Here is a 25,007-nt window from a genome sequence, read left to right on the forward strand (position 1 = left end):
ATTGCCAGCTTGACGTTGAAAGCGAAATTTTGATTGAATTTCAATTTGTATTTTATTGCGAGAAGACGAGAGTTGACTTTGAGCAAGCGAACATTTGAGAAAATCATCCACTCTTAAATTTGTGCATTTGAAATTAAGAGTGATTGAGTCACGTGAATCTGTTGACCAGTGACTATCATATTTGAATAAGTCATATAAGAAATTAATTCAAAGAGTAAAACTTACGGTATTAAGAAAGAAATTTGATACAATTAGGGTGCGTTTGGTTAAGGGTATTTAACATTACCTTGGTAATCTATCTTTTATTCCCTTGTTTGGTTTGTCAGTAATAAAATATTACAGTAATCTTCTATTACCAATGCTGACGTGGCAGGTAATATAGGTGGTAATCTGATTACCACCTTCACCTTAGATATTTAAAGATTACTATGGTAATCTTGAGTTTATTATAGAAAAATTATTATTTATTAATTTTTTGAGATCAAAAAAAAATTATTTTTAATTAATATGACAAATAATATAAAAAATATTTAAAAATAATTATATTCAAGGGCATTTAAGTAAAATAATTTACTAGTAATTTTTTATTACCTTTAACCAAACACAATAATTATTTATACCTATCAAATTTTATTAAACATAGTAATCATTTATACCCAGTAATCTTTTAAGTAATCTATCTTCAAGGTAATCTTTCTATTTTAGTAATCAAACATTACCCAAACCAAACGCCCCCTTTCATGTACGTCATATGAATGAATATTGGTTACATGATACATCAGAAAGTATTTTTATCAATAAAGAAAAATGTATCACCAAATGTATATTTGCTTAGAAATTATATAAATAAAATGAGGATATGCCCTCCTCAGTTCCATTCTGATTGCTTAGAAAGAAATTAAGGGTGATCGATTGTGTATGCTAAAAGGTAACATCTGATGTATTTTATGAAGGTATCCAGGAGATTGCTACTTAAACAGGACAATAAGCAAATTTTAGGAAACCATCATCACGGGGGTGTAGCTCATATGGTAGAGCGCTCGCTTCGCATGCGAGAGGCATCGTGTTCGATTCCCCGCACCTCCATAGCTAATTTCTTGTTTCAGAACACCATTTTATACTTAAACCACGTGTCCATAAATATTAACCTTCTTTCTCACGTTAAATCGGGGCCACTCCAATCTTGTTCCAACGTTTAGTGAAAAGTAGACGCTTAGTTCAGGATTTCAATGATTGATTTATCTTTTTTTAATATAATAACCAAAATACTTTTTTTATTAATTTAAACTGATTAATATAAATTATTAATTTACAAAGGTATTTTTATATTAAACATTGTAAGAATGTTTTAAATGAAGTGTTAGAAATAGATAGATACATTTTGATAAAAGACAATATACAAGGGTGTTAAATGAAATGTTAGAAAAATATAGGGGGTATTTTGATATTAAACTTATAAGATGGTTTTAAATGATATGTTAAGAGTATATGATGCATTTTCATACAAGACAACATATGAAAGTGTTATATGAAATATTAGATAATTATAAGGGGTTAATTGAAATACTAAAAAAATATGGAGAGTATTTTGATATTAAACTTTTTTAGACGGTTTTAAATGACATGTTAGGAGTAGATAGATGCATTTCAAGAGAACACAATATTTAAGGGTGTTAAATGAAATGTTACATAATTATAGAAGGTTAAAAAATGTTAAAGAAATATGAGAGGTATTTTGATATTAAACATTGTAAGAACATTTTAAATGAAATGTTAGGAATAGATAAATGCATTTTGATACAAAACAACATATAAGGGTGTTATATAAAATGTTAGATAATTATAGGGGTTAATTAAAATTTAGAAAAAAATGAGAGGTATTTTGATAGTAAACATTTTTATATGGTTTTAAATGACATGTTATGAGTAAGTTAAGACACTTTGGACAATTATAGGTAGCATATTTATCAATAAATTGTTATTGTGGATTTTTTCTTATAAATGTTTAATTTTTCACAAAAATTTGTCATTATTGGATTGATAATTAAAATGGTTAATTATGTATTGGTTCGTTTCCAAAGAGAATTGATTCAACGTGATGATAACACAATGAAATATGTTGGAGAATGTAAACAATTAATTAAAATTTTCTCCGGAGTAACATTTGAATGATTTATTCAACTTTTAAGTGAGCATTGCAATCTTGATCCAATCAAAAACTATCTTCAACTATCTATGAATCCAAAAAAAATTGAGCTCAATTGTCTGATACATATCCAAAATAATAAAAATGTCCAAGGTCTTATCGATATGTTTCAATACTTCCAAGATGTATTTCTATTTTTGTTATATGTATCCCGATCGAAGGACAAGAAGAAGATGAAGAAGAAGAACAAATTAGTGAAATAAAAAAAGAATATGATTTGGAAGACTTTATTGATTTTAGTAACAATGCATTGTATATTGCAAATGAATGGGCTCATGGAGAGAAAGATAGGGTTCTTGATTGAGGTGACTTTGAAGAAAACGACATAACTGATATTCTTCTTGATGAGATAGAATCCAAGCATATGTCACCTATTATCGAGGGTATAAATTTTGCAATTTGAAGATTCTATCTTAGGTGGTAGAAATTATTTTGGGTCATTTTTTAACAATGTCCCTACTGATCCGTTTAGGTGACTTCTTGATTTTCCTCTATAGCCATTAACATTATCAAGTGGTATAGGATTGATCTGAGAGGAGAATACTGAAAAGCTTTGTAATATTTTCTATAACAAACAACACTTGAAAGATACTATGTATCAATTTGCCCTAGAGAAAGAATTTAAATATAGGGTACTTAAGTCTGACATAGGGCAATAGAAGATTAAGGGTCATGATGAGAAATGTCGTTGGTTTCTATCTGCAACCAAAGTCAAAGTTAATGAAGTCTATAAATAGAACCTCTCATTGTCGTTGTTTGAGACTCCTCTCTCATTCTCTCCTCTTCTTCATCTTTACTTCCGCTTTTCTGCTCGTTTAGATCCATCCTTGTCACTCCATTCTCCTTTTCATTAACATAATAACCATTCGGAAGGCTATAAATAGAACCATCTGAATCAGAATTGGAATCATCAACGACAGAAATTGACTGGTAGTATTTCGGTCTGTCATTAGTATTTGTGTTTGAGTCGCCTCCACCATTGGTTTCTATTGTTAATTAGTGTAAATTTTAATCAAAAAAAGCATGAATACAAATAATTATTAATCATAAATTGTACCATGAATGATGTTAGTTGAAGCAACGTTTATTGTCTGTTAAATTTCAATCTCTAATCGCTAGAAAAAGGTTGGCAGACTATTACAAGTTAAATAGTAGAGAAAACACACAAAAAAACTACAAACAATTATAAAGAAAAATAAATAAGTAAAAATAATGATGAAATCGCATGATTAAGATCAATTACAATGAAACCACAAAGTCAAGAAAACTTAGTTTATAACCACATAACTAAAAAAAATCATGATTGAACCACAAAACTAGTAAAAATTTCGATTAAATTGCAACATTAAAAAAACAACAAACTTTAGGGACGTATTGACTGAAGAGGAAAACACTCGTCAGAAAAGGAGAAAGCTTAACCACCGAAGAAGAAGGTCGATGGAGTTGGAAATATCACTGTGTGAAGGGAGAGGGTGTGGGGATGGAGATGGTGGTGCAGTTTTGGGGGTGGAGATGGTGGTACATTAGTAATTGTACTACTAGAAATATAAATAGGAGTGTCAATAATGTACAATTAGATGTTTGAGTGTAAATTAAAATTTTGAAAGTATTAAGGATGTTGAGAAAATTTTTTAGAAATTTTTAAAAAGCTCAAAGGTGTTTTTAAACTTTTCAAAATTTCAATATACCCCTTAGTAATTTCAAAATAACATTTACACCACAAAAAAATTGAATAAAACATAACACATTAGGGATGTCAATGTCATATTACAAATTATTGGGGTTATAATGAATTTTCAAAATATATGAATGAATATATGATAATTTAGGGCGTTTTAGCAATTTGGAAAAATTTAGGGCCATTTTTTAATGTTTTAAACTTTTAATATGCCCCTTGATATTATTAAAAATGATGTTTACATCACCAAAAAGCTTAGCAAAGTATAACAAATTAGAGTGCAAATGTTCACTGCAAAATCAAAAAAAAAAAAAAAAAATCCAATGCATGCAACTGCTGAAAAGTTCTTTCGCCAACCTACACTAGACAAATAAAATCCCTAATCAATTAAAAACCATAATTCGACCAAAATAAAATTAAAATTATTATTCTGAAACCGTCAGTTTCAAATAAAAAGAACCGCAATCAGATCTCTTCTCTAGAAAAAAATACAAAAAAATAAATTCATAACCAGATTTCGGAAAACTGACCTTGTCAAATTATCGATAACAACATACGAAATTCCACTCCTAGATGACGAAACTGTTGAGGGCAATGAAATTGTAAACGCGAGAAATGGAGTTAAGCGACACCTGTAAATTCCTGCCGGTAAAATTGCTGTTGATTTATAGAGAGTGTAATTGGTTAACAATTGAGAACAAACAGAAATGAAGAATTAAAACTGCAATTCCTTCTTCTTCTTATAGCTATGGCAGTTGAGCCTTGCCTCCTTCGCGTTGTGTTTGTCTTATTACTATAATTTTTATTTTGGGTTTGTCTGTTAGCCCTTTTTTTTTTTTAAATTATTATTATTATTATTATTTTCCAGTGCACATAAAAGCCTCCTCCTCCCTTCTCTTTTTACTGGAACCGCATGTGTCATGCGATAAGTATTTTTCTTCTGAATACTTTCTATTTATCACCACCTCATTTCCAACTCCACTTTTAATTAAAATTATTTCATAATTATCCTATATTTAAATACTAATTTTCGTTTTATAAAAAATAAAAAAAGACAAACGTAAGCGCGTATGCTTCAAAACTAACCACATATACAGAAAACCTTTATTAAATTTTTATTTTTTTCAAGTTAAATATTTTATTTAACATGAATTAAATTAAATTAAATTATAGTGTTAGTTTATATTATTGTGTTTGAGTCTGCTTGATTTAGTGTACCTTTCGTGGGTGGACATTTCGACTCCACTAGTGGCACTGCAACTTAACCCAAAAAACACAAATTGTAAATAGGGATGACCTAATTCCCCAAAGATGCCCATGAGAAATCACCTAAGTGGGATTGCAATGGATGATTTAATTTGGTTAGTAAATTAATTCCTCATCTCTAATTGGACTGTTCCATGCCCCTGTATAAAATTAAATATCATTTTAATTGAGTAAGTTTTGAATGTCATTTGTAATTAAAGTTTACAAAATTATAAATCTAAATTTGATGTCGTAAATATCATTTAAATATATATTTATATTATAATAATTATATTTGATTTGTAACATGAAGTTTGTAATATCGTAAGAATATATATATGGATTCAAAGTCTCAAATTTCATCAAAATATTTATTTGTTTTATATTAACTATATTATATTTACAACTTAAAATTTGCATAAATTGTGAAAAAATCTGGACTTAAAGGCCGAAATATAATCAAAATTAAAGTTTTAAATATTATAATATTGTAAATACTAATTACGAAACTAAAAGTTTTATAAATATGAGATAATATCTAAACCTAAAGTTTCAAAATTTAATCTCAATATTTTCTCTACAAAACCAACTGTTTTAAAATTATAAGATAATACTTGAATCTGAAGTTTTAAAGGTTAATGTCAATATATTATAGTTTTGGTTAATTTTACGCTAAAAGACCTATTCTCACCCAAGGTTTAATTTATTGTCAAACAGATACTTGCAACTTTTTGAAAATCCAAATATCCGCTTGTTATCAAACTCATGTTAAAATTTTCTATTAGTTGTAAGGGTAAAAATGTCATTTAACCAATAATATTAAAATTAAAAAAATTTATCTTATTTTCTTATCTTAGTTTTAAAAACTCACAATTTTCTCCCAATCTAAGTTTCGAAAATTTAAAATTTTCCCATAGGATTTCATTCTTTTCCATTCATTTTCCAACGACTGTTTTCCAGCTAACCTCCTATACTAGCACTCCTTCCCACCTCCTAGATGAAGGCAAATCAACTAACCTTCAATCTATGTGATACATAGTTGACATAGATTTGTGCGGATCGATCGATCAGATACCCATGAGGAATTATCATTAGGACGTTTTCAATTTGGGGTAATTTTATCCTTTATTGTTGACATTAACTTTTTTACTTTATCATGAGATAATAGAAAATTTTAGTAATATAGAGAAATCTAATTACCATCGATGTTTCATCTATTATAATATTGTTAAGGTAATTTTAATTTTGTCATAATTTTATTTTTATTTATTAAATTTGTTAACAAAAATTCTCTTGTTTTCAATTAAATAATAAGTGATATGAATAATATTTTAAAAAATATATATTGAAAATAAGATGACAACTTGGAAAAAATAATTTAATTAATTAATTGCATAATTTTATAGCATGAAAATGCTAATATATTAATATTTTAAAAAATATACAAAGGAAATACTTTAATATGAGATAAGTTATTTTAACAAAGGAAAACATTAATTTTTTACGAGTATTTAAATAAACCAATATTTCAGTAGATTTTTATTATCAATAAAATATAATAATTATTTATATATTTTATTAAATTTAGAGAGTAACATTTTTAATTGGACTTGTTCTGTGCCTCTTTACGAAATTAAATATAATATTTAATCACAAAAATATAATGATAATAATAAACTTGAATTTTTATATATTATTAATATTTTCAGAAATAATTTTCTTTTTTAAATTGTTCTAGCTATGACTTGCTTATACAGTATTCTTTGTTAAGATTGTTGTAATATGTCATGGTTATTTTTTTAGAACATTAATATTGTATAGTAACAGTTTATTTAATTAAAATACTATTTATTTTACATGTAATTTCCTATATTGTATATAGGCCAAATGACTTATTCTCACCCAAATTTTGATACATTTTCAAAATCACACTTACAGAGTTTGAAAAACCCAAAGTTTCACCAATAAGTCAATTATTGTTAAAATTTTTTGTTAGAGATAGAAGTAAAATCATTATTTTACTAATAATATTAAAAAATATATAAAATTCATTAAATTTTTTCCATAAATTTTAAAAACTTACAACTTAACTCTGTTTAATGTTTTTTAACTTTAAAAAGTCACAATCTCCTCCCCTCTCCTCCCCCCCCCCCCCCCCCCCACCCAAAAAAAACCCTAAAAATTTTTTCTTCACCCCTCTTACCATTATCTTTAATGCTAACGACCCCCTTTCTCCACCCTAATACATCGGTTGACGTACAACAAGATACAATGACCTCCCCTCTCCAAATCTCTTCACAGGAGAAAAAGAGATTTGGAGAGGAGAGGTCGTCAGTGTCAGAGGAGAGAAAAAAAGGCTTCTAAATTTGGGGAAAAAGTATGATTTTTTAAAATTAAAAACTTTAGGTAGACGTAAAGTTGTTAGTTTTAAAAACTTAAGGTAAAATTATAATCAATTTTATATATTTTTTATATTATTAATAAAATAACAAATTTATTTCTATCTCTAACATAAAATTTTAACTACAATTGATTTATCAGTGAGATTTTAAATTTTTTTAAACCTATAAATATGATTTTAAAAATACATCAAGATTTGGATAAAAAATAATCCTTTGGCCTTGTATATATTTAATAATAAACTAGGGAATGTGGGGATATTTCTCATCCCGATTATTTTATGTAAATAATTTAGGAAATGAGAACCAAAAAACCCAACTGTGGTGGAAAATGGGTAGGCCTTTTGGTCAGGGTTAGTTTGAATCGAGTTATTATTAAACGTAGGACTAGCCTGAATTTCGATCAAACCTGCGACAATTTGAGGTTGAGATCAAATCATTCTATTCCTGGGTAATGAGCTAAGCTTTAATACAGCAATATTACAATGCGTTGATCTCAAATTGAGAAGTGATTTGAGGCCAATATGGCTTTAACTGTGAGCCAAAAACTGCACGATTTTCCTCCCTAATTGTGAGCCGAAAACTGACTTTGTTTGAGAGACCCAATTGCAAACATAGGTCCAAATCCAATGGCTTCATCCAAAATTGGAAGGCCCTGGCCTTCAGTAGTAATTGTCCAAGGCCGAGGGAGCTTATAATGAGACTTCATTTTCGTTCTTGTTTTAACAACATCATCTCAATTTTTGGCATGGGCTTGCTTCATTTTCCCATCTTTGCATCCTAACCAAAATGGTCATATAAAATAAATAAAATTTTAAATTTAATAATCTATCTCATAATTATTATATTAAATAAATTAAAATTTTAAATTTATATTCTCATACTTACTTGGGCATTCATGTCTTGTTGCATTCAAACTTTTTTGTAGGATTATTTAGAAGTTTCAAAGATTGATTCGGGTGTTGGTGAAATATGATACATATTATTGGATAATAAAAAATTTGGTCTGGAGAAGGGAAAAGTAAAGCTGGTGATAAGGGGAACAGTTAAGAGATGATTATGAAAAAATGTCGGACTTAGAGGAAAGAGAATGCACGTGCGTCACCCAAATTACCCACTTAATAATATATATAATATACCACCCAAAAAGATGCTGCGCACGTGCTTTTACAAGTCAAAGGTCAAAAGCAACCACTCATTCATTTTATTTTAATTACGACAAAATCAATCAATTAAATACTTAATTTTGCCATCTGTCCTTTTTTTTTAAATTAAAATACTTAATCTGAGATAATTCAAAATTTTAGTATTTAACTATGTGTATGCTTGATCTTTTGAACGAGAGAAAGAGTCTGAAATTTCAAATCTCTCTTGAATTTAACAAATATTGATATAATATATTATTTTGATGTCGCTTAATAATAATAAAAATAAAAATAATTACAAAAGAATAGATTCTAGTATTGTAAATCACAAGGTTCTATTTGTGGTTGAGAAGACAATAAAAAATGTCCAGATGTAGCATGAGATTGAGAAGAAAAGCCAATTTGTTTGAGAATTGGGAAATAGGCACTTTTGGGTTTGCTTAAAAGAGATTGAACAGCGGAAGGTTGCATGATGCAATTGACAAGGACTGAAGAAAAAATGGAGATGGAAGGAATACGTAGGAGCAACGGCACGGCCACATCCCATGCAAAGGTAAGATCATCGGGGACCCAGAAACACCAACAATAACGTCAAAATACCCAGCATGCTTGCGTATGCCACCTCCTGCAGCCGACTTTCCAACCAATTCACAAACTCTACGTGGTTCAATATCTCTTCATGCATGCATGCATGCATGCATGTAATTGCTTTCAATTGCTACTTGAGTATATATTTGTTTGCATGTTGTTTTGTCCAAATCATCTGAATCAGTAAGAGAGAATGGCCCGGCATCCTCACTTGTCTTTTTGCATTTCTCTGGTCACAACCAACATCAAATGCAACGACATATATTTTATATATCGTCCTATTTAAATTTGTATCCCTCTAAATCTTATTGGGAACTCCAGTTTGAGAGGTAAGTTGGGAAATTTTGTAAATTACTGAACATTAAATAATGAAGAAATATGTCATACCAGTAACTTTCTACTACCGGCCGAATACCTGATATAATTTTTATGTGTATAATTATTTATATTATGTGTATAATTTTTTCATATAATTAATAATATATAAATAAATATAAAATTATATTTAATTATATAATAATATACCATTTTTTATATATACAATTATATATATAATATTATTGTAATTTAGATTGAAACTTCCCACCATCTCCTTTCACAACATAATTTAATATCTTTTTTATCTTTATCTCATTCTTTATCATACCTCCTTGTTTTTTTCAATAGTCTTGACATTGGTGAGATTAATACTGATTAAGGTTTTAGAAATTTACTTATAAATATCTAAACTTATTGATGAATTAATCTACCATCCTCAAAATCATTTGTAAAATGGTTTTTTTTTAAATTTATTTTAAAAGGCAAAAGACTATTTTTTACCTAAATTTTCGCTCAATTTCGAAATGATACCTATGACAATTCAAAAATCTAAATATTCATCTATAGACTAACTTCTATTAAAATTTTATGTTAGAAACAAGCGTAAAATCATCATTTTACCACTAAACTCTTAAAAACTATATTATTTTACCCTTATAATTTGAAAAACTAATAATTTTTTTCCTAAAATTAAGTTTTAAAAACTTACTATTTTCCTCCTAGGATTTGAAAATTTTTTTCAGCCAACAAATCTAATGAGTTGTCGGTAATCAAAACGCTAAGAAGATGGCATATGAACGACGAAACGTTATTGATTCGGATGACACTTCTCCATCTTCTAGATCAATGATGCTTCTTGATGAAGCGTCATCTAGATTATCGATGTTCATCATCCAGAAGCGTCATCGATCTGGAGAGGACGCTTCGTTTGGACGACGAAGTGTCGTCCTTTGGCATCTAGACAATGGACAACACTTCATCGTCAAGACATTGTCCTCCTGACATTTCGATCATCGATGACTCACCAGGTTTGTTGACTGAAAAAAACTTCAAACCCTAAGAGGAGAAATGATAAGTTTTTAAAACTTAATTTTAGAGGGAAAATAATTAGTTTTTCAAATTATAGGAGTAAAATGATATAGTTTTTTTTAAGATTTAGTGATAAAATGATGATTTTATTCTTATTTTTAATAAAAATTAGTCTACAAGTGAGTATTTGAGTTTTTGAATTATCACAAATATCTTTTTGTAATTGAGTTAAAACTTATGTGAGAAATAACCTTTTGCCCTATTTAAAATTCATTGGCTAGGAAATTATTATTACCAAATAGGTCAAACTTTTTATTTAATGATTTATTTTATAATTATTAACTTAAATTAATTAAAATTTTAATTTTAATATAATGTGAGAAGAGTTATAAACTTATAATTTTTTATATATAAAATCACCTCTTTCTCTCTCTCTTTCTCTTTTTTTTTTTTTTACTTAAGTTATATTTTGTAGCGATGAAATCATTTTTGTATATATATTAAGGAAAGTTTAATTTCTAAGTGAAAAAAATTAATTATGGTAGTGAGTGGTGGGAAAATAAATATATATAATTTACTCGATAGGAAACTAAAAGAAAGGTGATAAATTGATTGGACGTTGTTGATGGTAAGTTATAGGTAGCTAGCTTTCGAGTATCAAATTAAAAGACTTAGAACAGTAAAATTTGAGTCTTTTGATGTTGCACGTACAAGAACACCTCTTTTAACTCTCCCATCTATACAAATTTCAGAAAGAAACAGGTGATCAAAACCTACACATTTTTTATCTAAATTTTAATAAAAATATAAATGTATATATATATGTAAAATTTTTAATATTTATTTATAAATTAATTTTTGTTAGAATTACCGGTTATAAATAAGGATAAGATCATAATTTTATCATTAAATTATAAAAATTTATATTATTTTTTTCTTAGTCTAAAAAACTAATAATTTTCTTTTATAATTAAATTTTGAAAAGTTGTATTTTTCTATAGGTGTTTTTTTTCTTCTCTAGCGATCGGATGTCATTTTCACCATCAATCAATCTTCTCCTATCTTCTTCTCCAGTTGACCTTTCCATAGGACCAATTTCATTGGACTAAGATGAACCATCTTTATCCGATCAATGAATCAACATTAGATGAATCTTCTAACGTCAATTCCTCCAAATTCAGATCGTTCTCCGACCACGAACATGACGAAGATGGTGGGAAAGAATGCGTTTGTCAAGTAACGGATCTAGATAATTCATTATGTTCGTGGTTTGAGAATAGTGATCGTATCTTCATTCGGAATGTAGAAGGAAGCATCAACAAATGGGAGATTGGCTAGAGAATGTCATCAGAGAAGGGATGGAAGGAATGAAACTCTAAGAGAAAAATATAACATTTTAAACTTGTGTGTGAAAGAAAATTGTTAGTTTTTTCAATTATAAAGAAACAATAAAAAAAATTTAAAATTTTAATATTATTGATTAAATAACGATTTTATTTTTATAATTAATAATAAATTTATAATGAATGAGAGTTTAAATTTATAAATATTTATAAATATATATATTTATTTTTATATTAAAATTTGAATAGTGGTTAATCTTTTGGCCTTATATGAGTTAATGTAACATAGGCTAGATTTTACAAGTTCCAGTGGCTACAAATATAATACTTAATTTATACGCATTTTCACCTGAAATGCTGGAGCCTGGGCGGGGGAACTTCATGTTTTACAGAGGAAAGTAGGGCTGTCATTAGGCTTACTGTTCCCATTTTTCTCGCTCATTGGTCTCTTCTTTCTTTGGCAGAAGAGAAGAAAAGGAGTTTTTTTTAAATTAAATTATTTTAAAGGAATTGAGTAAAAACAACTAGTTTTACTTTGGTTTAAACAGGTGGGTTGATTTTTCAGTGGGTTTTTAACTGTTACTTTCACTGGGAAATAGTTAATATTGTGCATTTCTATGGATTTGTCGTACGTCTCTCTGCTTTCGTTTGATTTGATAGTCAATTAGACCCGTTGATGTGATGACTTCTTCTACCCGGGAAGGTTTCATTTAACCTTTGTTTTTTACTTTTTGTTTTTTTATTATAAATATAAAAATAAATTAATTAATAAATAAATAAATAAAACTACTTCCACTGTCAGGGCATAGGTGATTTTAGAGTTCCACCTGAACTTAATTTGGTCGGTCATGAAACGTCGCGTATCTTCAATAGCTTTGATTTGATTTGACTTCAATATTCATTCACACGGTTATATTTAAAATATAAAATTTAATAAAATTATTTAAAAATTATGATTCCATTTAGTTAAATTAATAAAATTTTAAAAAATAATTTTTAATTTAAATTATAACTGAAGGATTTTCAAATTAAACAAAATCATAAAACATATTTTTTAAAATTTTATATATGATTATATTTGATATAAATTTTTTATGAGCAATTAGATATATAATTTATTTTTTCTTATATTCATTTTATCACTTTTTATATATGTATATTGTATATATATTTTATATTTATATTATATTCTTGAAAACTATAATTTTATTAAATAATTTATATTTACAAATAAATGATTTTATTATGTTTAGATCGGATTAAATTGTATTTTTTTTAGTTTGATTTAAAACTTAAAATAGTTTAGCTTAATTTGTTGGTAAAAGGAATGATTTAAATCGTATTTTTTTCATTTGGTTTAAAAAAGCTCTCAAACCAAACAGCGCTCACCCTTATTGATTCGTATTTAAATTTGAGGCTAATTCAAATTAAAAGAAGTTTAATTCAATTTGACTTGATTTAAGGAATAATTCAATGTGATTTGAATTTAGTTCACAACTAGATTTGGATTATATTAATCAATTGCTAAAACAACGTGGTTTTGGTTATTATTAGATAAAACGATATTATTTTATCATTAAACCATGAATTCAAATCATAATTTCAATCCATAGATTCAAGTTAATCTCAAACCGAATTTGAATTATCCTTATTTTTGACTCATCAAAATAATTTTTTATTCAAATTAAAATATATTCAAACCTGATTTAATTTATATCAACTTTTGTGTTTTTACATTTCCTATACTAGTTTTAATATATATATATATGAAAAATTAATTAAAATAGACAGTTGATTCTTCGCTTAAACCTTTTTCGACAATAATTACTAACTTTTGCTTTTTTAAGCAAATGATATTTTTTATTCCAAAAATACCCTTCATCTTGTTTCTCTCTATTTATAGTAGTTTTCACAGATTAATCTCTTATATGTCAGAAGATACGTATTAAGCTTAATTTTTCTGTAATGATTAAGATTTACAAACAAAAACAAGATATAATAATGGATATTTATATACTTTTACACATTTATAAAATGATGAACATAACTAATACAAGATATATGAGTTGTGTCGAATGAAAAAAAGTGTGTGTCTCTTCGAAACGATTGGAAACGATGCGAAAATGAGTGAAAGGGTAGGTGTATCAATATATATTGTCAATATATTATAAACGGTTGGATACGCCCACCCTTTAATAAAAATTTTAATGGTTGGATATAATGATCAATATATATTATCAAGTTTTATTTTTGGTAAAATTATAAAAAGTTTATCGAAAAAGGCTTACACGATAAATTTCGTGCCTATTTTAATTAATTTTCTTATATATATATATTAGACAACTATCACAATCATAATCTGTCTTTTAAAAAAAAATTATCACATAAAGATTGCTTATTTTAAAGATAAATGAGGTATAAATTAACATTGTACTTTTTAAAATTATTATGTATATATATAATTATTATATTTGATTAATAGTAATAAAAATTTGATATATTATTTTATTTAAATATATTTAATATTTTAAATTAAATAAAACATGTAGAAAAAAGAGAAATTACAATAAATCAAAGGTTAGAGATTGGATAAACAATGAGAAGGGAACAACCCTTTGTAAATCAAATGATTGGGTTTGAATGATAGTTCGAAGCTTCTCATCTTCTTATCTCGATCAATGTCAACACCTTCTCATCTTAGTCTACATTAACAATTTCTCAACCTGAAATTGGTTGCTTTCATCTTGCTCGAACCATCATTTGAATTTTAATGGAGTTGATTGCTTCTCATCGCTATTAAACCATTTTCCAAATTTAAAAAAATAATCAAAATCAATGGAATTGATCTAATGTCTCATTTTGATGAGGGATGGTGTTCGTTTACTAGGGATTTCGACTTCTTTCCCTAAATATTTTGGTTTTAGCCAGTATCTTTGATTTTGACATATTTCGCTAAAGATTTCAATATTTTTCATTGAAAATTATATGAGTTGTTCATGTGATTTGTGTAGTCTTTAATAACGGGTGATGGTAGGTGGTAGTAAAAAGATGGTAGCAATGGCAGTGTCATGGTAATGACAGGTGGTAATAAGTACGATTGAATTTGAGTCAAACTGAATTTGAATTTATTTAAACTTAAGTTTGACTTGATTTAATAAGAATTGAATACGAGTTTATTGAACTCTCTTTAAAATTAATCAAACTCCATTCATTTGAATAGAATTGAGTTCGAATTTAAATTAAATCAAAATTTGATATTATAATCAAAGTAAAATGATATTATTTTGATATATATTAATTAAAATATTATCGTTTTAATTAATTTGTAAATATTAAATTCTTTTAAACTCATGAGTTTTTTACGAATCAAACAATCTCTCAAAATCAAACTCGAATTTAAATTTATTTGGGATGAGTTTATTTTGAATCTTTCGAATTAAACTTATAATCAAGTTCAAAGAAGCATACTTCGATCTGATCCTATGTGCGGGACAACATTAGGAAAAGTGGAAAACTGCATGGAGGACAAGTGTGTAAATAAAAGACAAAGGTCATTTTAGTAAAAGTGAAAACAAAAATATGTAAGAACCCTCCCTGACAAATTCTTCAATTTCCACCACCCCGGATCTTTCGCAACGTTTGTTTCAGACAATTTTTCTTCTGCGCAGAGCTAAAAGTCACACTCCCCCCTAATTCCCTTTCTTTATTCATTTTTTACATTTTAACTTGATTTATTTTTATTTTTATTATCTCTCTATCTCTCTCACTGGGAAAATCCTGTCTGGTTTTACGCCGGTTGGCTTTGAAACCGCTTTTCTCTTCTCATTATAATTCCAACTCAACACATTCTTGTACTGCTCTCTACTTAACCCCATTTCTCTTCTTTCTCTTGCATGCATTGTTGTTCAACCGAAGGTTAAACCTTTATTTATGATAATGGCACATTGTATCAATCTCATTAACCAGCTAAGCTTTGTCATTATCGTATTCTGTTTGGTAATTGGGCTGTTTTAATTGAGTAACGCTTGATTTTGTTAAGAAGGTAAGTAGCAGTTTTGGGTTTGATTGGGTGGGGTTTTACAGCATTTTGTTTTTTACTGAGAAAAGCTCTATTTTTATTTGGTTGGTTGTTCAGATTTCAGAGAAGGGAAAACTCAGGAAGAGACTCTGTGTGTGTGTGTGTGTTTGCGCGTGCAAGTGCATATATAAATATTATATATATACATATATTCTTGATGGCTCCGGTGACTAACTGGCTTTCGTTTTCGCTTTCTCCAATGGAGATGTTGAGGTCATCGTCATCATCTGACTCTCAGTTTTTAAACTATGACGGTTCCGCAGCTGCCCCTCACTACTTCATCGATAACTTCTATGCTAATGGTAACTTCAAGCTACCTTCTTTATTTTTGGGTAACTTTCATGTTCTTGCAGTGTCTTACAAATTAATTGCATTTTCTCTTGCTGTAAATCTTTGAGCTTTTCTAAAACAAGTCAGGGTGATTACTACTTGCTAGCCTATAAGTCCTTTTTAATAGTTTATGTTAGAGCAACCGACTCAAATCAAATCTAGCTCTGCAATGGAAATCTTAGGATATCTCTACTCATTCTGTTTGTTTTCTTTAAAAAAAGAACTTTCTGATTCTTTCTTTCAACCATTTTTTCCTTTGTAAAAGGTGTAGTGTCTCCAACAAATCCTGATGTACAAACTCGTACTCGCTTGTTATTTTTCTGCCATTTCATACGTTTTCTCGGCAACCTGATACGCACGATAATGGTGCAAATAGAAATAATATTTATTTTAATTTTGTGACTTGTGCTTCATTATAATCATTTCGTTCGACAATTTTTTTGCAGGTTGGGCAACCCCCAAATCTCAAGTGTTCTTCTCCGAGGAGGAGAGCGGTGAAGCTAAAGAATTTGTACCAACTAGCGATGTGGATTCAACCCTTTTACCAACCTATGATATCCACACTCAAACCCCGACTCACCCAGTTCCCAAACTGGAGGACTTCTTTGGCGACTCTTCGTCAATAGTTCATAGCCAAACCGAGACCCCGGACTCGTCCTTGACTCACATCTATGACCATTGTTCGGCCTCCGCTTTCTTTAATGATCATCAAGATCTAAAAGCAATTGCTGGGTTTCAAGCCTTTTCGGCTAACTCGGGATCGGAAGTTGACGACTCAACTTCTATGGGTAGGACAACTCAGCTTGCTGGGGCTGAGTTCATTACTCACTCTATTGAGTCCACTGGGAGCGAGTTGGGCTTCAGTAATTATCTTTCTAATGGCGGTTTGTCTCTGGGGGTTAAAAGTAATAATAAGAACAATGTTAGTACGAAAGAGAAGGCTATTGTTTCGGTCGACTCTGATTCAAGCAAAAGGGTTGCTGAAACTTTTGGTCAAAGGACTTCGATTTACAGAGGAGTCACTAGGTAAGTAGTAATTAAACATCGATGTTAGCATGTAATTCATCAATTGTGGGATTTTTAACCCAGAAACATTAATGGGTCCTTCTTAGTTCAGTTATTTATTAACATTCACGTTTCTCAAGTGCTTCTTTTAACTGTTGGTTTTATTTCAGGCACAGGTGGACTGGCAGATATGAAGCGCATCTTTGGGATAACAGCTGTAGAAGAGAGGGTCAGGCGAGAAAAGGGCGTCAAGGTACTTTTTTTTTTCACTTAGTTTCTTTTGATTTTGTTTTAAAGGTTATTGTACTTGATATCTGGTAGGTGTATGTAGAAATGTTTGTGTGTATTGTACAGATGGTTGTTGGATATACTCTGAACTTGAAAAGAAATTTGCATGCATTGTGATTGTGAAAGCATTTAATGAGAAGTTTCTGAGTGTCAATTAATTATATTTATTTTTTATCTTTCATATTTGTGATTGATTTGATCGGTATGTGCCGCCATTTTGTTCATGGCTTCTCTGAACTGGGCCCTTTAGACGCTGGATGAGGTTTTTGTTTGCCATCAACCCACACCTCCCACCGCACACACCCCGAAGACTCAACGCTGCACAATAAGTCTGATCTCTCCACTGAGCTAGAGCTTTAACTTTTGCTTTTCTTTCAGACCCCAGGATGCCCTAGGTTTGACCACAGCATCTAATTTGAAATTTCACTATTTTAACCATATCTACAGAACTCCTGGATTGAATTTAATTTGACACTGTTGGACTTTTTTTATCATTTTCATAATAAAACAGCCAGCTTATACTTTGTGTATCACTTCATTCCTTACATGAGCATTGTTAACTTAGAAAAGTGGGTGAGGTGTGAGTAATGTGACTGAACGAGTAAAGTTGAAGAATGGAGAATCATGTTCACAATTTGCTTCTCACTCCTAAGAAAAATTCATAACATCAAGCTATTCTGTGCAATGATAATATTATATTACATTGTATATTTTTTGCACTTAGGCTGTCACATGGTAGTCACGTGGGTTTTTCCTTTATTTTGGTTTAAGATTGCTTAAAAAATAATTTCCAGGCCGAAATTTTTGACCACCCTATTGTCTAATGTTGATTTCCTTTCTATTTGGCTTTTTCTGCGTGAATGTGGAATTGTGGGTATCTTGCCGTCGCTCAACATTTTATTCTGACCTGCAGTTTACCTTGGTAAGATACCAATTTCCCTTTTTATTTTTTCCTGTTTTTAGTCTTTCATTAAGATTGACTTGATCTAAATGCAGTTTTAATTGAATATGTACTTCATTAGGTGGGTACGACATGGAAGATAAAGCAGCTAGGGCATACGATTTGGCAGCTTTGAAATATTGGGGACCTACAGCAACCACCAATTTTCCTGTAATTATATATGCACTATTGTATTATTAAAAATTGTGTTCAACTTATTGATTCTATACTGTTTGCATGGTAAGCTAAATTGTTTAGAGCATGAACTTACTGAGCTCTTTGTCTCTGCAGGTATCAAATTACACAAAAGAGTTGGAGGAGATGATGAATGTTACTAAGCAGGAATTCATTGCTTCTTTAAGGAGGTATGTAAAGCAATCATTAGTTTACTCCGTTTTGTTTATTTTCTGTAAGTAAGTAATATTTTCTTTCTAACTGATAGGAAGAGTAGTGGTTTTTCGAGGGGAGCTTCCATATACAGGGGTGTTACAAGGTATGAACAGTTGTCTTAATTCAATTGAATCATAAATTTATACCTTTTCTGATTGTCGAATTTTTGTTAGTGTACACTTAGTTTAATATGAATGAACTTGTTTTGAAGTGTGGTTGTATTGCGATAATTTTTGTAGGCACCATCAGCAGGGTCGTTGGCAAGCTAGGATTGGCCGTGTTGCCGGAAACAAAGATTTGTACCTTGGGACATTTGGTAAGAATATATTATGTGATGCACAAGCTGGTTTGTTTGATTACGTAAATTCAATCTTGTTGACCTTTATACGGTTCATATCTTGCTGTTTGTCTTAAGACCATTTTTTCCATGTAATAATCATTCAACACTGTATATGGTGACAGCTACCGAAGAGGAGGCAGCAGAAGCATATGATATAGCAGCAATCAAGTTCCGTGGTGCAAATGCTGTGACCAATTTTGAGATGAGTCGATATGATGTTGATGCTATTGCCCAGAGCACTCTTCCAATTGGCAGTTCTTCTAAGCGCATGAAGCTTGCACTCGAAACCGAGCTCAAACCGACTTGTAACCCAGATTTGCAACCACAGAGTAGCAGCAGCAGCAGCAGCATTAACTTTGCACCTCCTCATCCAGTTAATCCAATCCCTTGTGAAATCCCTCTTGATGCTCTGTATCAGCAAAACTTCTACCAAAACTTCCAAACCTGTAACTTTGGCAATGCCAACTCTCCTACTTCAGTTGCACCCATGCCAGGTCGAATGGGGTTCTTGCCTCAACCATCCGAGGTCTATTTCTGGTCTCACCCACCGTCTAATCACCCCCAACCTTATTGAAGAAGCTTTTACTCTTACCGCAAATGGAATTCAGCTAACAACAGCAGCAGGTTTTTTCTTTTTTTTTGGTTTATCAGCATATCCTTACAGCTGACTGGTACTTCAACTGTCTCACCTTAAATCTAGCATTAACCTTTTGAAGTAGTAGTAAAGAAAGACGGTAGTTTTTATGCAATGTGAAGGTTGTAGTAACATGAGTAGGAAGTTGGGTTTTGTAAGTAACTTGTTACTGATCCATCAGATGGTAAGAAGAAAAGCTTGTTGAACTAGCTGCTATGAAAATACCAAATACTTTCTATAAATGATCCTTGGTTGGTTTTGAGTTGTTTGTTGATGATCTTCATTTGCATTATTAGTTAGTGCACCATGACTTGGAAGATTAATTTCCCAAGTAATAGAGCATATCTAATATGTTGACGATTTTAATGGTTTCTATCAGCTGGCATATCATATAATATTCTCTTTTAAATACAAGAACAGAAGCTGGTGGAGTAACCTGTATTCCACTTCAGAGTTGGGGCTTTAATGTGGGTATGACAGTGAAAACATCACTCATCTCATACTTAAAAATCAGACCTCAACATGCCTGCCTACTACTGTTGCTATCAAGTAATATACCACCAACAATAAAATAAAGTTTACAAAACACCAAATTATATCATTCATCACAAATCATTCCGATAATCCTCTATGCACATCATCACATTTTCCCACCAAGGTTTAGACTTTAAAACACTTTTCCACCTCTAATTGACATAAACAACAATTTCTTACTCAAAATCCAGCATAAATACACTTTCCGAAACAATAGTATTAAAGAATGAAATTATCATTTTATCCCTACTGTTTCACATTTTATCCCTATTGTTCATTTTTTAAAATTATTATATAAATCTAAATTAACAAAAATTAAAAATAACCTTTTAAATATACAAATTACTAAGAAGTTTGTTATTATTATTATTTTTTTAACCCTTATCCCTTCTTTCTCTCTTCTTATAGAGAAGAATATTCTTGTTGTATAATCGTATATCAGGGGTAAACATAATTTTTTAAAATATTGGTGGTCTTCATGAGATTTTTAAGGGTTATTGGAAAATTAAAAAAATTGGGGGTTTTTTGAAAATTTTTAAAATATTACTTTGTCCCCATTAGTTTAAAAAATAACAATTAAACCTCGAAAAATTTGAATAAAATGCTATAGAGTTTTTTACATGTTAAATTATCATATTTAAAATATTTAAGTCTGAAAGAAAATTATTATTATTTATTTATTAATAGATAATAAAATTATTATTTTACCCTTACGTATTAGTTTTTAAAACAAGGTTTGAGTTGAATGTGAAAAAGTGTTACATACGCGAACTAGTGTGAAAAAGTGTTTTTTTGCCAAACCTTGAGTGGGGAAGTTATTCACACTTTAATCTACTTCTAAGTGGACCTCCAATCTAAAAATGCCCTGGAAAAGAAAGTTGCACATTTGACACTGCTACCTTATACCTAAAAATGGCTATTTTTGCTTCCAGCGCTGTTGAATATTTACTTAATTGGTTTCTGTTATATATATAGTGGTGCCTTTCCACCATGTAAAATCAATAAATGTTGGGGTGGCTAGTTGTGGAAAAATAGCTTGGATAGATGATAGTTGTGGAAAAACTAGCTCGATAAACTGAATGCAGATAGGACGCTGTGGACTTTGGAGGCAGCATTTATTGCCTTAGAGGAAAATTTTTCTATATAAAGAGCTTTCCTCCCTTCATTGTAATGGGGACACAAATACCGTCAGAAAAAAATTCATCTTTCTTTCATTTTTTTTTTTTTTCATTTCTTCTTTTATTTCATTTTTCTAGTTATTAAAATTTATAGCACGTTATTAAGAGGATCAACTTAGATACATTTTAATCTTAGTTATCCTTCAATTATGTTATTGTTTTATTTATATATTATAAATACGAATACCCCAATTTTGATATTGTCTTAATTATAAAATATAAACTATTGATAATCTATTTAGTTTTTCATTTATAATTATATTATATTTACAATCCGAAGTTTGTAAAATCATGAATCTAAATCTAAACTTCTGAATATCATTTATAATCCAAAGTTTATAAAATCGTGAATTTAGACCTGAAGTTATTAATATCATTTGCAACTCAAAGTTTACAAAAACATGAATCCAGATCAGAAGTCTTGAATATTATTTGAATATTTATTTTTATTATAATAATTATATCCGATTTGTAACCTAAAATTTGTAAAATCGTGAGAATATATATGTAGGCCCGAAGTCCCAAGTTTTATCAAATTATTTTTTTATATTAACTATATCACATTTCTAACCTAAAGTTTGTAGAAATTGTGAAAAATATAGACTTGAAGTTCAAAATATAATCAGAATACATATTATAATATTCTGAATACTAATTACAAAACTAAAAGTTTTGTAAATATAAAATAATATATGAACCTGAAGTTTCGAAGAATTAATCTCAATATTTCCCTACAAAACCAACTGTTTTGTAAATATGAGATAATATTTGAACTTGAAATTTCAAATATTAATCTTAATATATTTTTTACAAAACCAAAAGTTTTGTGAATATGAATAATATTCGAACCTTAAGTTTCTAAAATTAGATAAATAATATTAAATGAACTTTTTACATGATTTTCCACTTAGAATTTATGAGTCTTGAGAAAGTGATTAAGTAAAATATCCTAGAAGGATAAATCCAAGACCACTATTTTATCGGCATCACATCCCCAAAGCATTGCAAGCCGAATATGTGGATATAATGATAAATCTACTAGATTCGTGAAGAAATTTAAAAGATAAATTTGAATATCAGATTCAATAATACTTCCAATGACTCTGTAATTTAATACAACTTTGTATTGTTCATAATTTTTTCTTGATTGAGATAAGGTGGAACAAAAAATATTCTCTACCTTTTATTTTTTTTATAATATGCTCCTATAGTAGTAATATAAAAAAAATCTGAATTAATATTTTCTCATTAATAAAAAACCATTAAACTTGTCCCACAAGTATTGCGTCATTCCCTAAAGTGAACCCAACTATCAAAACTAGTTATCATGAGTGTGAGTAAGATCATAGATGAAATAATTTTTAATCCAAAGATGATTATAATAGAAAGTCTCAATCGACCACTAGAAATGAACTAAGACTGAAACAAAATAAAAAATAATAGAAAGTAAACCACAAAATAATAGACGTGGTCATAAATGTCATTGGTTATATACTTATAGTACATATAAACATTGGGTGGATCTATATTAAGCATCCATAAAAATAAAATTTTGATGATTTAAATCTTATCGATCTAATGAATTTTGATGTTTCAAAATTTTTTTCAAGAATAAAAATATGCACACTTGAATAGTGACATGAATGCCCAAAATTTTTATAATTAAAATCTATTATATATAATTATTTTGAAGTTATGAATATTATTTTGTGTTTTATTATCATGTTCTCCCTCTTTTCAATGTTTTGTGTACGTGATGATTAACGTAATTTTTAAATAAAAGGATATAAACTTCAAAATTGAAGTGTTAACTTCAAAAATTGGTAATGGAGATGTGTTTGATGGATAATGCAACAACACATAATTTTCAAGGAAAATAATTTTTTTTTAACTTTAACACTAATTGAAACTAAAGTAAACACTATATCAAGCTCCGAAAGGGTCATAATTTTATGGAAAAATAAGACCAAATTAAACATCAATGATACATTATATTCAAGTAGATAAAAAAAAAAATCTATTTAATTTTAAAGATATAAAACACAATAGGTTTCACATTGAACCCATGATTGAAAATTGTGTAAAATTTATTCGTATAATTGGTAATACCTCTAGAAGAAGGCTTACACTAGAAAAATTATCCGCTTTATCATCTAGATTATTTTATACAATTATAAAGATAAATGAAACATACATAGTATCGAACTAGAAATTTTCTGATTCAAAAGTCTTTATATTTTGATATGAGCATCTAGGTTATCTAGGATCTACAATGATACGTACAATTGTTGAAAATTCACATGGATATGCTCTAAAGAATTACAAGATTTTATTGTCCAATGAAAAATTCTACACCGCCAGTTTTCAAAGCAAATTAATAATATAATCATCTCCTTCTAAAATTAAAGAATCAAAAGTCTTTATGAAGTTAGACATGAACTTACTTGGTATGCACTTACCATGTCTCATCTAGATTCTTGCACGCCTGAAAGTGAAACTAAAGTGTAAATGATAGTGCATTTATAAATTATTGCGAATCAAATGTCTGATGCATTTGTAGATACGACAAAAATGACAAGATTACATGTACTAACTGCCAATACACCAACATAAATTAATGTGACTATTGAATAGTCTATTCAAGCTGCGACTGATCAATTTGAGCACGTTAGAAGCACGGTAAACCTATTGGATCAAAGGATATTGTCCCTAGAAAAAAAACATAAATAATCAAACAGATATCAATCATGAGGATTTTAAAATGAATAAAAAATTCACTCTCAAATATTCCTCTAGAAGAGGTTATAGTTGGTAATGAAAAATCCCTAAAAAGACTCAAACCCTTGAAGTGACACAAACCTTTGAAGTGGTACAAAATCTTGAAAAACGAAAAAATGAGAATACTAAATCATCTTTAAATTATGTTTATACACAAGAGATGTAGAATCATGAAATAGTTAACATTGATGATATATTTTCATTTGCAGTAGCTACTGAAATTATGAATGATAATGATTTTGAATCATGTATTATGGTCAAACATAAACAAATACATAATTGACCCAAATGGAAAGAAACAATTCGAACAAAATTAGCTTTTCTAGCAAAATGTCAAGTGTTTGGGCTTGCAAAATGAATATTTGTGAGAAAAAAATAATAAAAATGAGATTGCTAGATATAAAGTCAGACTTGTAGCCCAATACTTTTTCTAAAGGCCAGGTATAGACTTTGATAAAACATATGCACCTATGATAGATATAATCACATTCAGATATGTAATCAATTTAACAGTCTTTGAAGAACTAGATATGCATCAAATGGACGTAATTATTATTTATT

General features: G+C 29.0%; 1 protein-coding gene across 3 annotated transcripts; it reads left to right on the plus strand.

Annotated features, from left to right (window-relative positions):
* The first annotated feature begins 15,607 nt into the window (after nucleotides 1–15,607).
* On the plus strand, nucleotides 15,608–20,218 carry LOC123215500 (AP2-like ethylene-responsive transcription factor AIL6). 3 transcript variants are annotated; one of them, XM_044635623.1, is made up of 10 exons: nucleotides 15,608–15,993; nucleotides 16,087–16,331; nucleotides 16,806–17,385; nucleotides 17,535–17,617; nucleotides 18,566–18,574; nucleotides 18,675–18,763; nucleotides 18,884–18,957; nucleotides 19,035–19,085; nucleotides 19,222–19,298; nucleotides 19,445–20,218. In XM_044635623.1, the coding sequence occupies exons 2-10, from the start codon at nucleotides 16,187–16,189 to the stop codon at nucleotides 19,894–19,896; spliced, it is 1,560 nt and encodes a 519-aa protein (XP_044491558.1). In that variant the 5' UTR covers nucleotides 15,608–15,993; nucleotides 16,087–16,186; the 3' UTR covers nucleotides 19,897–20,218. The 3 variants fall into 3 exon arrangements, with proteins under 3 accessions (XP_044491558.1, XP_044491561.1, XP_044491568.1); XM_044635626.1 differs by having other exon boundaries at nucleotides 15,610–15,993; nucleotides 16,235–16,331; XM_044635633.1 differs by having other exon boundaries at nucleotides 15,610–15,802; nucleotides 16,235–16,331.
* The last annotated feature ends 4,789 nt before the right edge of the window (nucleotides 20,219–25,007 follow it).

The sequence above is a fragment of the Mangifera indica genome, chromosome 1 (assembly GCF_011075055.1).
Source record: "Mangifera indica cultivar Alphonso chromosome 1, CATAS_Mindica_2.1, whole genome shotgun sequence".
In the NCBI taxonomy this organism is placed as follows: Eukaryota; Viridiplantae; Streptophyta; class Magnoliopsida; order Sapindales; family Anacardiaceae; genus Mangifera; species Mangifera indica.

Bases quoted from the DNA above. Each gene is read 5' to 3' on its own strand.
- LOC123215500 (XM_044635623.1), top strand. From the start codon at position 16,187: ATGGCTCCGGTGACTAACTGGCTTTCGTTTTCGCTTTCTCCAATGGAG. The intron at 16,332-16,805 runs GTAACTTCAAGC...ATTTTTTTGCAG, and splicing joins CGATAACTTCTATGCTAATG to GTTGGGCAACCCCCAAATCT. The intron at 19,086-19,221 runs GTATGAACAGTT...TAATTTTTGTAG, and splicing joins ATATACAGGGGTGTTACAAG to GCACCATCAGCAGGGTCGTT.